Source organism: Madurella fahalii, assembly GCF_045866475.1.
Source record: "Madurella fahalii IFM 68171 DNA, scaffold_4, whole genome shotgun sequence".
NCBI classification, from domain to species: Eukaryota; Fungi; Ascomycota; class Sordariomycetes; order Sordariales; genus Madurella; species Madurella fahalii.
This window is the reverse complement of record NW_027263974.1, coordinates 2,177,749-2,191,209: the sequence shown is the minus strand read 5'-3', so window position 1 is coordinate 2,191,209 and position 13,461 is coordinate 2,177,749. Positions and strand designations below refer to the sequence as shown.

Sequence of the window (13,461 nt, the reverse complement as noted above, 5' to 3'; positions counted from 1 at the left end):
CGACCTTTGTACACGTTTTTCCCAACACCTCGCCTTGCAATCAGGCCTCTCCCTCGCAGACGGCATCCCCGAGACCGCGCCCGACATGCACACGTCGTAGCATGCATTTCCCGCCTTCCCGACTGCTGCGAATCCCCGAAACCGCCGTGACCCCGCACGGAGACTGCGCAGACTCTGGGTCGGCCTGAGCCCCCAACATGGTGGTGCTGTCGCCGCTGCCGATCGGCGATCGCGTCACTGCTCCTGCTCCACCACGCCGCACCCGCGGCCCCGTAGCCGCACCCGCCTACGGCGCTATTCCGCCTCCACTCGCTCCTCGCCCCGTCCCCAACCCTCCATGGACCGAAGCCTGTCCCCAGACGACGACGGCGGGCCCCTAGCCCTGCTTGCCGCTGCTCAAAGCGTGACGGGGCTGGCGCTGGACGACGAAGACGACGACGACGCCCGCGCCTTCATCAAGGAAGAGTCATCAAGCCCCCTCCCGGACAATCGCAAACCGCTCGTCCTCGCTCGGATGCGCCAGCCGCCCAAGTTCAAGCCGGGACTCGCTTCGAGGAGGCTGTCGGGTCCGCCGGCAGGCCGGGCAGCCACGGCTCAACATCACCTTTCGAAACCGGCGAAGCACGGGCGGACGGCCGCTGCGTCGAAGGCCGTCGTGCTCCGGGGGGCCCACCCGCCACAGGTGCCTGCGCAACCCGTGGTGCCGCGCCGGATCGAGGATTGGGAGCCCTGGAAGGCGGTGCTCCACGACCTCTACATTACACGGAACCGTATCCTTCGGGATATCATTAGTATCATGGAGACGGAATACAATCTCAGGGCTACGTGAGTTAACGACCCCTAAACCCTGAACCCTCAATCGGACTGCAAAGTCCGATGCTCCCACGCCACTCGTCCCGCCGGGATACTGATTCTGCAGAAAACAGACCCAAAATGTATAAGAACCAGTTTGCCCGCTGGGGCTTTTTCAAATACGCCGTCAAGCGGCGGCCGCGAACCAAGACCGCGTCGCCAACCGAACAGCGCCAGGACGACTCCCCCGAAGGAGGAGCAATCATCCTAAGCAGGGATGTCCTGATGTACGACAGCGACGGGTCGCGAAGCATGCAGGTCGGACTAAGCGCAGTCCGCCGCTTCCTCCACGGGCACATGGACCTCGACCCGGCCAACCGCACGGCCGAAGAAGTCGCCGGCTTTATCGACCCCTGCTACCGTTATTTCAAAGCAGCCATGGACCTATTCGACCTCAAGGAGAACATCGCCGGCGGCCGGGTGCTCCGCCTCGCCTTCCTCCAGATCGAACGCAAGATCTCGAGACCTACCATGAAGTCGTTCTCGGACCTCTGCTTCCTCGTCCCCCACCTCCTCCTCGAGTCGAACCGCAAAGACATCCTGGCTGCCTACCTCCGCTACCTCACCCGCCTGGCGACGGTCAAATTCGGCAAGCACCCGGTGACCGAGCTCGCCGCCTCGTTCGCCGCCATGGTCGACCACCCAGAGCAGATCATGCGCTACATCATGCTCCTCTCCCAAGTCAACTCGGACACCATCTCTAATGTCTCAGGCATCCTCGAGCGCACCGCTCGCTGGGCGCGGTACCAGTACCTCGCCTGCCAGCGCACAAACATGACGCCGGGCGACGACACCGGCCCCTGGCAGCAGCAGCCGCTCGCTGCCACCCCCGACGCTGCCACTCCCGACGCTGCCACTCCCGACGCTGCCACCGCCGTTGTCGCCGTGGGCCGCGACCGGCACGACCACCACATGATTCGCCTCGAGGCGCAGTCGGTGTATTGGGCGCAGAACCTGGTCATTCGGGACCCCGAGAGCGACGAGTTGGCCGAGCAGTGGCTGCGGCGGCAGTTCGGCGAGGACTTCGCGCCGAGGTGCGAGGCCCTGCTGGCCAAGCTGCGCGCGCGCGCGGCCGAGGGCGAGTTCTCGCCGTATTTTGCGAAAATGGTCGAGTGCCTGTACGTGGGGTGGCTGAGCGACTACTACGAGACGGTGCGGGACTGGGAGAAGGTGTTTGAGTGGGGAAGGAAAGGCCTGTCGATGTCCAAGGAAGAGCAGTACGTTATCTGGTCGATCCACCTGGAGGAGTTGATGAGGAGGTACGGCAACCTGGAAGAGGCCGAGGAGCTGAAGAGGCGGAGGAGGGCGCACGTGTGGTTGGAAAGAGTTAGGGTCGAGGTGGACAGGCTGAGTATTGCCTAGCCTGGCGGGGGAAAAGGTGGTGATGAGTTTTTTTATTATCTTTCGTCGGGATGTTCCTATCAGCAGCGGCGACACATGACGACGCGCCGGGGCATAGATGTCAAGGACGGCGACGTGGTGGCAGCGAATCCCCCCTTTCCCCGAGGCCAGAGACCTGTTATTATTAGTTTTCTCTTCTTTTTTTTTTCTTTTTTTTTTTTTTTTTTTTTTTTTTGTTCGGATGGGCGTTGGTCACGGTCAGGTTTCGAATGTAACGATATAGCGATTATGGATATACAAACTCGGATGGACACGTTTGCCGGACGGCGATGTCTAGGTCCATCGAGACGACACTCGAGGGGAGCTCTGGCTTGCACGGCATGCCTGCTTTCTGAGACGCTTCAGCAGGAACCCATCTTAAATACAATATGTAATTACCAGCGCCTGCCGGGCTGCAAGTCGTCAAGTCCTTGCCAAAGCAACCCAGGGATCCTGCCATCCCCGACTTGCATCACTCTCCCTCCACAACAGGTTGATCACCCCATCCCTCATAACACCACGTCTCAAGGAACCGTTTTCGATCGTCGATAGCTACGTTTTGAGCCATCATGAACTTGTTATACACGCCGCGCATGTTGTCTCGGAGGAGCACCTCAGCAACCGCTCTCTTGATGTCATCGTCCGAAAGCATTCCCACTCTCGGAGGAGGCAGATCCTCATGGAGATGCTCGTAAGAGGTATCAGAACCTTCGGCCATGAGTGCTTCGTCGCCGCCCTCGGCGGCATCCGTCTGTCTCTGCCAACTGACAACGATGGGGCCGATTTCTCGCTCAATTGCTTTCCACACCTCCCGACGCACGTTCTCGTCGCGCTGGCCCTCAAGCTCTGCGTATGAAAGACCGAGGTAATCGTAGAAGGTGGGAATATGGGATGTGGCACCGTTCGCAAGGAGGTGATTGTAAATGATGCAGATGTGACGGACAGTCTCTGAGTTGGCAATGGTTAGCTGCTGTCATGCTTACAGCCTTTTTCCCGTTTCCCACAACCTTGACTTCTTCACGCTCTCACCCTTGGGACTCTATTCCCCTTCCACGACGCGCTGGACTTTAGCTTCGAAAAAGACAAGGCACTTACTGGAGTCCTCAAGGTTGAAGAATGAAGGCCCCTTGGATTTCGGATTGATCGTGTCTCCAAATTCTGGCGGGACTAGCAATATTGAGATGGCGCCGAACATTATCAAGGCTACGACAGTCCACATAGTTGACAACTAAAGGCGGCACTTTCAGACGACCAAAGATTTTGGACAGATCTAGTTGGCTAGCTTGAGAGCGAAGAGGAGAGGAGGAGAATGATGGACATGTCTATGGGATTGAAACAAGACGCACAACCACAGGCCAGGCTCCAACGAATACGAGTTCCCAAGATTGGCTGGCTAACGGTCATCGTCCGGTGTGACTGGCTAGTGGAGAAAGCTAATGATGGAAGGGCATGGACCGGAAGGTGAACAAAGAAAACGGAAGCGCTGAGGTCAATAACCCCTGAAGGATCAAACGGTTCAAGACATGTCGGGCGTTGACGGCATCTCAGCCGTAATCTCCACCAAAGCTCAATCTTTGCTTCCTAGGTCAATCCCACCGCAAACATATCCATCAAAATCCGCCGGGTCCCGTCCGCCAGAAATGATGATTGTACCAACTTCGGCTCCCACACCAGACCGTGGACTTGCCTCGTTGACCCGGCGAGGAGAAAACCACGCAACATCTGCAAGCATCTTACCCGACCGGTCGTTTGCAAACAGCGGTCGATCCGTGCATCCAAAGTGGACAGAGCACCCGGGAGTGCGGTAATGACAGGAAAGCCTTAACTGCACAATCTCCCGGCGATACACGCCAACCGACGACCTGATTTCGCGAGCTCATGGCAGAAACCGAGATCCCGGGGAAAGCAGGACCACCATGGTCCCGCCTGCTGGAGTCATCATGGGACTCCTTGCGGGAAACAATACGACCCTACCTGCCCGAGTCTGCCCGGACATATTTGGATGACCTCGACTGGCCCTTCCTCAGGGACACAGTCTGGCCCTTCATCAGGGACACAGCCTGGCCCTTGTTCATAGTCGTGGTTTGGCCCGTCCTCAGAGACAGAGTCTGGCCCTCCCTCAGAGACATAGTCTGGCCCTTCCTCTGGCTCTACCTCGAAGACAGAGCCTGGCCCGTCCTCAGAGACAGAGTCTGGCTCTTTCTCAGAATCACCGGCCGGTACTTATTCCGCGGGGTAGTCATCATTGTCATGGCCCTCGCCGCTCTGTTAATGCTTCTCTTTATTCACTCGCAGCTGGCGCCGTACGGAGGTCACGCATGCTGGTGGGCAAATGGACGTTTGGTGCTGGGCAGCTCTAGCGGCAACCGAACAGTCGAGTGTAAAGTACCTCCTCGATTGGTTCTTAGGGAGCCCCAGCTCTTCGCCGACCTTCTGGTGCCAGTCTATAAGCGAGCCAAGTCAATCTATCAAGTTAGCCATGGGAAATCCGAGAATACCGTGGTTGACTGGCACGCTCTGCACTTAGCCACGCAAGCGCTCGACGACGCCGTGGTAGCTCATTTCTACGACCTTGGCCGCATACAAGACGAGGTGCGAGACTTCCTTTGCAACCTCCAGCAGTTTCCCGCCGCCCCTCGACTCCCGTCATCGCCACCGTTCCCGCGTTCTATCACCGCCAAGGCGCTCGATGCCATAGCCTGCAGCCCACTATTTTTGCGGCTGGGGGCGTTTGTATCGCCCGCCGGCACCGTGGCGGATCGTGCCGACCGGCTAAAGCAGTACGCCACTGTCGAAATCGAGCGACGAAGAGCACTTCGCAAGATCCTACTGGCCTGGAAAGGCCGGGCGCAGACGCAATCGGGACCCAGCGATGACGGAACGGAACAAGGCGGCATATTAGGAGTGGTCATGGAAAAGGCATGTGCGCTAGAAAAGGACGCAGACAGTTGGAGGGCTTTGGCGCAGAATAACCTACTGGAGCTGGAGGCCGAGGTCCGCAACATCCACCCCTCGGGGAAACCAAGCATGTTGAGTTCTTTGCTGTGGCGGCGCGGCACCCAGAATGAAGAAGAGGCCACGGAAAGAAAATCCGCCGTTGCGGCACTCGTCGGTAGGCTGAGCGCTGCGCAACAAGGTGAGCGGCTGGCGCAGCAATGTGCGTCCAACGCCGCCGTCTCCTGCCACGGCGCCGAGCAGTCCCGTGGCACAACCGGGAGACTCATGAAGCAGGTGCACGGGGAAATCAAAAGCCTGCGGATAATGAAGAACCAAGCTGGAGATGTCAGCGGTCGGGCAAGAGCAGAGATGCTTAGGCCACCGAGCGAGGGCGATGTGAGGGGGTGGGAAAGAGAGCTGGCAGTCGCCGCAGCAACTTACCTGAAGAGCTTGAGGGTTACTTACGGTGCGGACGAAAAAGAAGACGTAAGGTAATTGTGTGCAAACGAGTCGAGGCGACAAGATGAGAGGGCGACTGCCTGGGCCATCAGGAATGGTCAGCCGGCCAGGTAAGGTACCTTAGGGAAGGTATTTACGGTAAAGGTACAATACCTCGGTACCCCGCCGTGTGTAAGGTAGGCTTTGCAGCCAGTGGGCGGCTCCCTTGGCGTTGGCGTTTGCGAAAGTGTGGCTGTTTGTGTGGAATATCTGAAGAATTTACTCGCTAATTACCTGAGTTTCCTTCTTCCCCAATACCCCTTAACCCTTGCTTCTTTGCCAATGTAATTTTACCTACTGGTAGCCCATCCGGAATCGCTTCTAGGTACAGTACATGTAGCTAGTAACCAGAACTCGTTGCCTCAGGGTAGCTTTGAGACTGTCATGGTAACAGTATTAAGGTAATTACCCAGGTAACTAGTACGATTCCAAACTTCGGCTCTGCGCATGTCTCTAAAGTGAGCCTTCGGTTTGCGACGCGCGGTAACATGGCATGCCAGCATGCCAGGGCCCAGGCTGGCTGCTGAGGTGTCCCGCCGGTGCCCGCCAAAAAGCTGCCGTGCTGAAAGAAGTGTTTGCAGCGCCACATCCCCACTCTTGTCGACGGGACAAAGCATCCATGATGCAGTCCGGCCTGCTCTCGCAGAGCCCAGGGAGAGCTTCTTCCTTTTCCCACCACATTGGCCGCGTGGATTGTTGATTCGTTATCCCAAGCACCGGTTACCATGTTCTTTGTAAAACATTCCTACCATCCCCCCCCCCCAACCATCCCTTCCGTGAGCCTACCGCAAAACTTTCGTGCTCGATTGCCTCGTATCTACCTACTCTCGCGGCATGGACGAGGCCGCAGCAGTTAAGCGGAGGCAGAGGCAGAGGCGACGGGACTCAGCGCTGGGCCAGACACCTCGCCCCCAGATGCTACACCGCGATGTCTCTCCGCTGCCACCGGCTCCCACTCCCAGTCACGTCCTTAGCCCACGGTCGGAATCGGCCGACACGCAACCGCGGTCTATTGCCAACGATGATCATTCCCATCCCACTCGGCGTTCTCGCTTCCCGTGGCTACAACACGGCTCGTCACCGCGTCAGCAAGAGTCACTTCAACCACTGCTATTGGTGTGGAAATGGATTTACACCTGGCTTCTACCCATGGGAAGGGCTGCCATGAAGGTTACCTGGGTGGCAATTGTCGCTTGCGCCGTCTGCACCATCATTCTTGCTCGAGTTGACCGAGTCTATTGTGCCTCCCCCGACGGGGGAATCTGGGAAAGGTTGGAAACGCTTCTCGGTACGCCCGAGCCAGTACGGCGGTCGCTTGCCGATCATGTGGACGCTATCGCTGGTTTACCACTTCAATACGCCGAGGCGCTGCTGCCTCTCATCGAGCCGGTATCGCACACATGGTTGCCCGACTTCATGTCGTCCGATGCCTTGCGGGACTACTCTATGAATGCGGAACAGTTGTTCAGACTTGTCGAGGAGTTTTCAGAGCTCTCCCCCGCCCCGGGGAGCGATCCCGCTGCGGCGATCCAGGGATCGAAAACGCTCTGCAATGAATATATGAGCGCTACTGAGCTCCTCTACGACACCATGGACGGGATAGAACTCCACCTTAACACAATCTGGGTGGAGGAGTATAGAATAGTTCTGTACTTCATCATGGTTATACTCGAAAAAGTCGATCGGCAGCAGGCCGCGGAGGAAGAAGAGCGTTATTGGGCGGAGCGGGCGGGCGAGTTCGACGAAGAGACTCATGACGACGGCAGCGACAATGCATCACCTGCAGGGAGAAAGGCCGCCTGGGAACGTGCCAAGAAGCACAATGAGGGTATCTACACGGCTCTTGGGTGGCATGTGGCCAAGTGGCATCCATATCACGACAAAATCGCAGCCCGTATTACCGAACTGCATCGGCAGTTGGACAATGTACGGACCATCGAGGAGCACCTGATATCACTCAGGTTGGAGCACTTCTTGGAACTGGAATCACGGCAGCTCAAAGCCACTGGCGAGCGTGTTGGGGAGGAGTGTGGTTGGGAGGAGCGTTGGGAGGAAGAACGGAAGCTTAAGGTGCTGAACGAGGCAAAGGAGTTACTTCACGAGATACGGCTGGTTGACATACCGCGGCGACGGATAATTCACAGTCAGGTTGATGCCGCTGCTTGGGAGCTCGCCTGGATTGGGCGAGATATAACCAAGATAAACTTACGGTTATCACAGCTGCGGGACGGTGGTTGGCGCGAGCCCGCCATTTCATTCTCATCACCTGCACCTTCATTCGCTTCCGCCATTGCCGACGCTTTCTCTCCGAGATGGGCCGCATCGTGGCCAAACTACATCCATAGTCTTCCGGGAGGGGACGCCATCCTAGGGCTCCTATTCGGCACCATTGAGTATACATTGCCCGCAAACGCTCCGGTTTTTAGGCGTCTGGTTCATGAACGGCAGACAGCAGAAGAGCGGGTGTCCCTGACAAGGAAACGTAGAAGGGAGTTCTTCCGTGGCCAGCCTCCCTTGGAAGAGTGACTCCTCGAAAAAGACTGGAAAAAGATTTTGAACAGAACATGAGAATCGAGCGATTCGACTCTTGTCAGGGCAAGGAAGCATTGTGGAAGACAGCAACGAGGCGTTAGGATGTGGAGCTGCGGAATACAAACTAGTTCCGTAGAGAGAATGTTTCGGTCGGTGCAGAGAAAATATTCTAAAAAAAAAAAAAAAAAAAAAAAAAAATTAAAAAGGAGGAGGGGGGGGGGGGGGGGGGGGGATTGGAAGAACCGCTTAGGTCACAGACTTTATTGTTGTATTATTGACCTTCTTGTGGGGATTTGGGATTTACTTCGCCAGAAAAGAGGGCATTCTGCATCAATACGTAAAGTTGCTGTGACTTCCTCGCACTGCCCAGCTTCAGGTATTCCATGGCACCGTGTTTGTCTTGGTAAGTTGGTAGACCTCAGCATAACCCCCCAAGTTTATTGTAGCACCTTGCCAGGGGCTATCACGCTAGCTCTTGTCACTTCCAAGTAGTAAGATCGGTGATACGCTTATACGCGGGGAGAACAAGCAAGTAGTAGAAATGTTGGTGATGTGAGAATAGTGGTGTTGAAGAATTGCCCCTCAGTGAATTGGGGAGAGCGCACGGATCGCAGAGCGATTCTTCCTCAGGTGACTATCTAATCTACATATCTTATCAACACGTGATGTCTGTCCACCCCCCTTCCTCAGAATACTGGTATCAATCGGGCAACGACAAAAATACCCCTCTTATAGTACTAGGTACACTACCTTACGATCTACTACTGATTATATTGAAGAGATAACTGACCTTTATGTAATCTTGCGGAGCTCTTCTCTCATTGGGAGCCGAATCCTCAGTTAATGTGGCGGAATAAGTCTTGGTGTAGTGTTGCGCTGTCTCAAAAGACATCGACTCACTTGCCGGGCTATCTGCTCGGCGGTGTTCAGAAACCAAGACCACCACGGTCGCCATTCCAATCCTGAGTTGTGGACAACACCGAGACCTGTTTGAACTTGGCCTCTGGATTGTGCGTGATGCTATGGATCTCGGCGAGCAAAGGATACGTGCTACGGAGGGTACAGTAAGGAGTTTATGGTGCCCATTTCGGATTCGGGTGCTACTGTCGACGACTGTAACAAGATCCAAGTTGCGGAATGAGCATACAACCAGACGCTTCAAATATGGAGAAACTGTATCTTGCAGTAGTTGGCTGCATTCGAGGAATAATTATATCACTAGGGGTGGCGCCCTCCCTGTATTTCAGGTCTTTTTCAACATGCATCCAAACGTGCCCTACCTCAGGGAGACGGCATGGACCGCCGAAAATCTCAGCGCTGACTTTGCGTCTACGTTCCCTACAAAAGCGATCAGTTTGACCTTGAAATAATCAATGCAGTGCTAACCTGATTTGTTTGTTCAATCGTCGCAGAATTAGACTATCCATTGCAGTGGTTGGAGAAAGAGTTGAATTGACAGTAGGTAAGCGGCAACGACGGGTAATGCAACCTAGGTGCTAAATCAAGACCAGATGTCCCATACACCTGACGGGGAGGTACTGAGAAACGCCCACCTGGGTGAGAGGGATGTTGGCCATATTAATTATTTGGGTTGCTTTCGGCTGAATTTGACCCAAGTGTACGTATCACCTTTTCATCTCCCCATGCCGAGAGTAGCGTTCCTGCTTCGTCTGCCATGCACGCTATATACGTACGACTCCAAATATAAATGGTACAGCTGTCAGCCGATAAACCCAAAAAACACTGCTGAGGACTGGTACGGGATCTCGAGAATTGGTAGGTCTCCTGGGCGCGAGCGCGGTCGAGCCTGCTCCCATGGCGTCTTCACCTAAGCCTGCCAATTAGACATTGACATGCCGAACAGAGTCCCGAGAAATTCGCCTGGTAAAGAAGATCGTAGTGATGACCGCTAGTGCCTTCATGGATGAACTATCTCGAGTTGAAACAATTGCCATGCCAGCATTAAGAATACTGTCCTCTCGGGCCATTTTACTGTAGATCTGGGACGGTTAGCAATGGTTAGAGGGATTAGTTTACACTTAGCAAGAAAATTAAACTCGTAATAACAATCCCTGCTTGACATCTCGCTTCCGACATTTCTCGGTTCGTCTTCAGGTTCAAGCACATCCCCTGCAGCCCGTTCCGATATTGCTTGCTCTCATGCAAGTGCTCCTCAATGTGCTTCGAGGAACGCTGGCTAAAGGCGCTGATGCCAATGTAACCTGGATAGCTAAGGCCGAGCAGGCATCAATCTAGCCGGGATAAAGGGGGTTCTTGGCCATGATATTGCCATGCCCTGACCGTATAGCCCAGCGCTGGCAATTCCGAAATGCTGGTGATATCATGGCGCCCAACCAGGCACCGGCATAATCTACTTAGGCCATTATTGTGCTCAGCTAGGCGTCATCATGTTACTTATTAGAGGTGCCATTCCATTGCCAGCACTAGGCGGCGATACGGTCATGTCATAGCAACATCATAATCAAATCCCCCAACCGGGCCGAACCCCGACACCTGCCCCGACTAGGTAATTAAAACACGGATCAACAAACACAGAACCACTCCTCGCCCTCGGCCATAGCTTCCCCATTCATAAACCCGTCGACATACGCGTCCCCAATCAGCACGAATTTGTCCACGTCCTCGACGGGCCGCAACACACACGGCAAGGGGGAACCGGCTATCGCACACAGCAGATCCCCTACCTTTGTAGCCTTGGGGACCATGGCCGCCGCGCCGCCGGTCGTGACGGAAAACAGGCGCAGATCCAACGCCCACGTGGCCAGATGCAGATACCGCAGCCCTCTGAACTCGTCATGAGGGCCGGCCCGGACGGCGAAGGACGTCTCCAGATTGGCCGTCGAGTGCCCGGCCTGCAGGAGCTTGGTGCCCTCCTCGACGAGGTGGGTGAATTCCCGGAGGAGAACGGGGAGGTCTTTTGCCGGGTAGGAATCGCCGTCGTAGTCCTCGACGAGCGCCCGGAAGATGGGCAGGGGGTCTTGTTCTCTGCTCTTGCCGTGTCCCTCCCAGAGCGTTTTCGCTTCGGAGCTGTATCCGAGAAAGCGGGTGAGCAGACTGTCGGCAGCTCTCCACACCCGGTCGCCCGCCGTCTCGGGGGGTTCGGGGACTGTCGGGAACTCGCTCGCTAGCGCTTTGACAGCGCCGATCCGGTGGCCTAGCAGCTCGACATGATGCTTATTGGGGAAGGCGGCTCGATGGGGTGACGGCCTTGGATGGCCGCCTGCTCGGTAACCTCGTTGGTAGTGATGATTCGAAGCATGGCGTGGGGGGCTCGTCAGGTCGGGGACCCACGAGGGGAGGCCCAGCTCGGGGTTCCTTGGATGGGTGAGCCCCGCGATGCTCAGAATCTCATAGCCGCCGTCGAGCAATGCTACCCGGGCGGCGTTGACGAAGGTGTCGGCCACGGACCTCTCCTCGGCAGGCATGAGAGCCGGGACAAAGCGGCTGGTCGAGATGCCGACAAGCGCGTTCACCTTGTCGCGCTTGTCGGACGCCTCGTAGCACCGCAGGTCAGCCAGGAGCTGCGCGAGTGACCAGCGGGGCTCGGCTTGGCTGTCGCGGAATTCTCTTCGTAGCCGGAACATGCCCTCAAAATTGGACTCGCCGTCGTGCCGCGTGCGGTCGGTGTCTTGAAACTGCCGCATCCTGGATCTCCACCGCGGAAAGTAGGTATCGAAGAGATCCAGGGACGTCCAGGGGAAATGCGCCTCTCCGTAGACAAGATGCAGTTTCCTGGCCACCGTCACCTCCTGGATGATCCACATACGCCGCCAATAGTCCAGCCCCACGAGCCGTTCAAAGGCCCGCCATCCCTTTTGGTCACCGGAAAAGGGAATCGCGTGGTTGTGCCGGGCGAAGTGATCTCGAAAGTCTCCTTCCCAAGTCTCGAGAGAATCGAGATACTCCTGGGCTTGCCATACAGCCCTGTGCATAAAGGCGCTCGCGAACCCAGCGTCCTGAGACTCGGGCTGGCCGAGATAGGCAATCACTCTATTCGCCTTCCTGAAGACGGATCTCATCAGCGGGATCTGCGTGGCCTTTTCCTGCGGCCGGCTCTGATCGATGCAGATCCAGTCGACCCAGAGATATCGCGAGCCTTGTGTGGGGCACAAAGCCGTCAGGACCTGATGCACGCTCTCTGGTATCGGAAGTGTCGTAGCCGTATCGTCGTCCCCGATGAGAAGGGTATGCGAAGTCTCGGGGTTGCCCCACCGGTAGGAAACAGCCTCGTATGCCCGGCTGGGAGCGTAGATCGAGTCGTGGATGATGTCGCAGTGGATCTCGCCGTTGGTGCTTGCATGCAGCGTCAACAGCCGGACCTCGCCCTTGGCGCTCGCGAGCGGACGGTACTGATAGCGAGGACGGTTATGGCATCCGGTAACATCCAACACCGACATGGCCCTCCGGCGTCGCCGTCTCTGGCGTAGGAGCCGGACCTGGCGCCAGATAAGGTTGTTGAATCGATAGCTAATCCAATTCGGTATCGTGGTTTCGAGAGACAGTCGCAACCGAGTTTCGCGAAGTTCATGGCGGTGCAAGGGCCAGGGCGTGTTGCGCATTGCAACGGCTGACCGGTAGGCCGCTGCCCCGAGGGAGACAAGTGTGAAGGCTAGGCGGTCCCACTCCCCAAACAGGATGTGATAGCTGGCTGCTTCAACCGGAGCGACACGGTCCTGTACCATCACAAAGCCCAGGGTGAAGGCGACTCCCGTAGGGAGGCACATGGCGGCACTCACCACGAACCGATGGAAATGGAGGGCCGTGGCCGTCTCTTGACCATTGTTAGCATGCTCGTATCCAGCAATCTTTTGCAATATGCGATCGAAGCGACGGGCTTTCCGATCCTGGTAGAGATATATGAGCATGGTGAGGAGCTGGACCATGTATTTGACTGGCAGATGGTGGTGGATGACGGCGGCAGCCATGCCGAGAAAGAAGCTCGCGGTGGCATCGCGTAGACTGAAGTAACTCAGCATATATTCATGATTATCAGATTCTGGGTCGCTAAAGGGCTTCGCAGCAACGGGTGGCATCTTGTGAAACTGTGCGTTGTGGTGGCATGGGGCTAGCTCTGCTCCTGGCTAAGTCCTTTTCCAATAGTCGAGCTGAAACCCGCCGCGGCTGCGGGGGCAGACCACGTAAGATGGGGCTGCTCAGCTGGTTCCCGCCAAGCCAGACTACTTCGTTTGGGTTGCCCAAGGCAGATTTTTGTGTCTCGCATTTGGTATTCGATTTTTTTTT

General features: G+C 56.3%; 5 protein-coding genes across 5 annotated transcripts; 3 read left to right on the top strand and 2 right to left on the bottom strand.

The window, feature by feature from the left end:
* Positions 1–337: 337 nt before the first annotated feature.
* Positions 338–2,214, top strand: MFIFM68171_07653 (uncharacterized protein; the record flags this gene model as incomplete). The annotated part of the gene is made up of 2 exons (XM_071063073.1): positions 338–825; positions 927–2,214. 2 exons carry the CDS (start codon positions 338–340, stop codon positions 2,212–2,214), a joined length of 1,776 nt encoding a protein of 591 aa, XP_070919174.1.
* Positions 2,215–2,704: 490 nt separating this feature from the next.
* MFIFM68171_07652 (uncharacterized protein) lies at positions 2,705–3,427 on the bottom strand (the record flags this gene model as incomplete). Its single annotated transcript, XM_071063072.1, has 2 exons — positions 2,705–3,180; positions 3,328–3,427. 2 exons carry the CDS (start codon positions 3,425–3,427, stop codon positions 2,705–2,707), a joined length of 576 nt encoding a protein of 191 aa, XP_070919173.1.
* Positions 3,428–4,110: 683 nt separating this feature from the next.
* Positions 4,111–5,664, top strand: MFIFM68171_07651 (uncharacterized protein; the record flags this gene model as incomplete). Its single annotated transcript, XM_071063071.1, has 1 exon — positions 4,111–5,664. The coding sequence occupies one exon, from the start codon at positions 4,111–4,113 to the stop codon at positions 5,662–5,664; it is 1,554 nt and encodes a 517-aa protein (XP_070919172.1).
* Positions 5,665–6,501: 837 nt separating this feature from the next.
* MFIFM68171_07650 (uncharacterized protein) lies at positions 6,502–8,193 on the top strand (the record flags this gene model as incomplete). Its single annotated transcript, XM_071063070.1, has 1 exon — positions 6,502–8,193. One exon carries the CDS (start codon positions 6,502–6,504, stop codon positions 8,191–8,193), a length of 1,692 nt encoding a protein of 563 aa, XP_070919171.1.
* Positions 8,194–10,742: 2,549 nt separating this feature from the next.
* MFIFM68171_07649 (uncharacterized protein) lies at positions 10,743–13,253 on the bottom strand (the record flags this gene model as incomplete). Its single annotated transcript, XM_071063069.1, has 1 exon — positions 10,743–13,253. The coding sequence occupies one exon, from the start codon at positions 13,251–13,253 to the stop codon at positions 10,743–10,745; it is 2,511 nt and encodes an 836-aa protein (XP_070919170.1).
* Between the last annotated feature and the right edge of the window lie 208 nt (positions 13,254–13,461).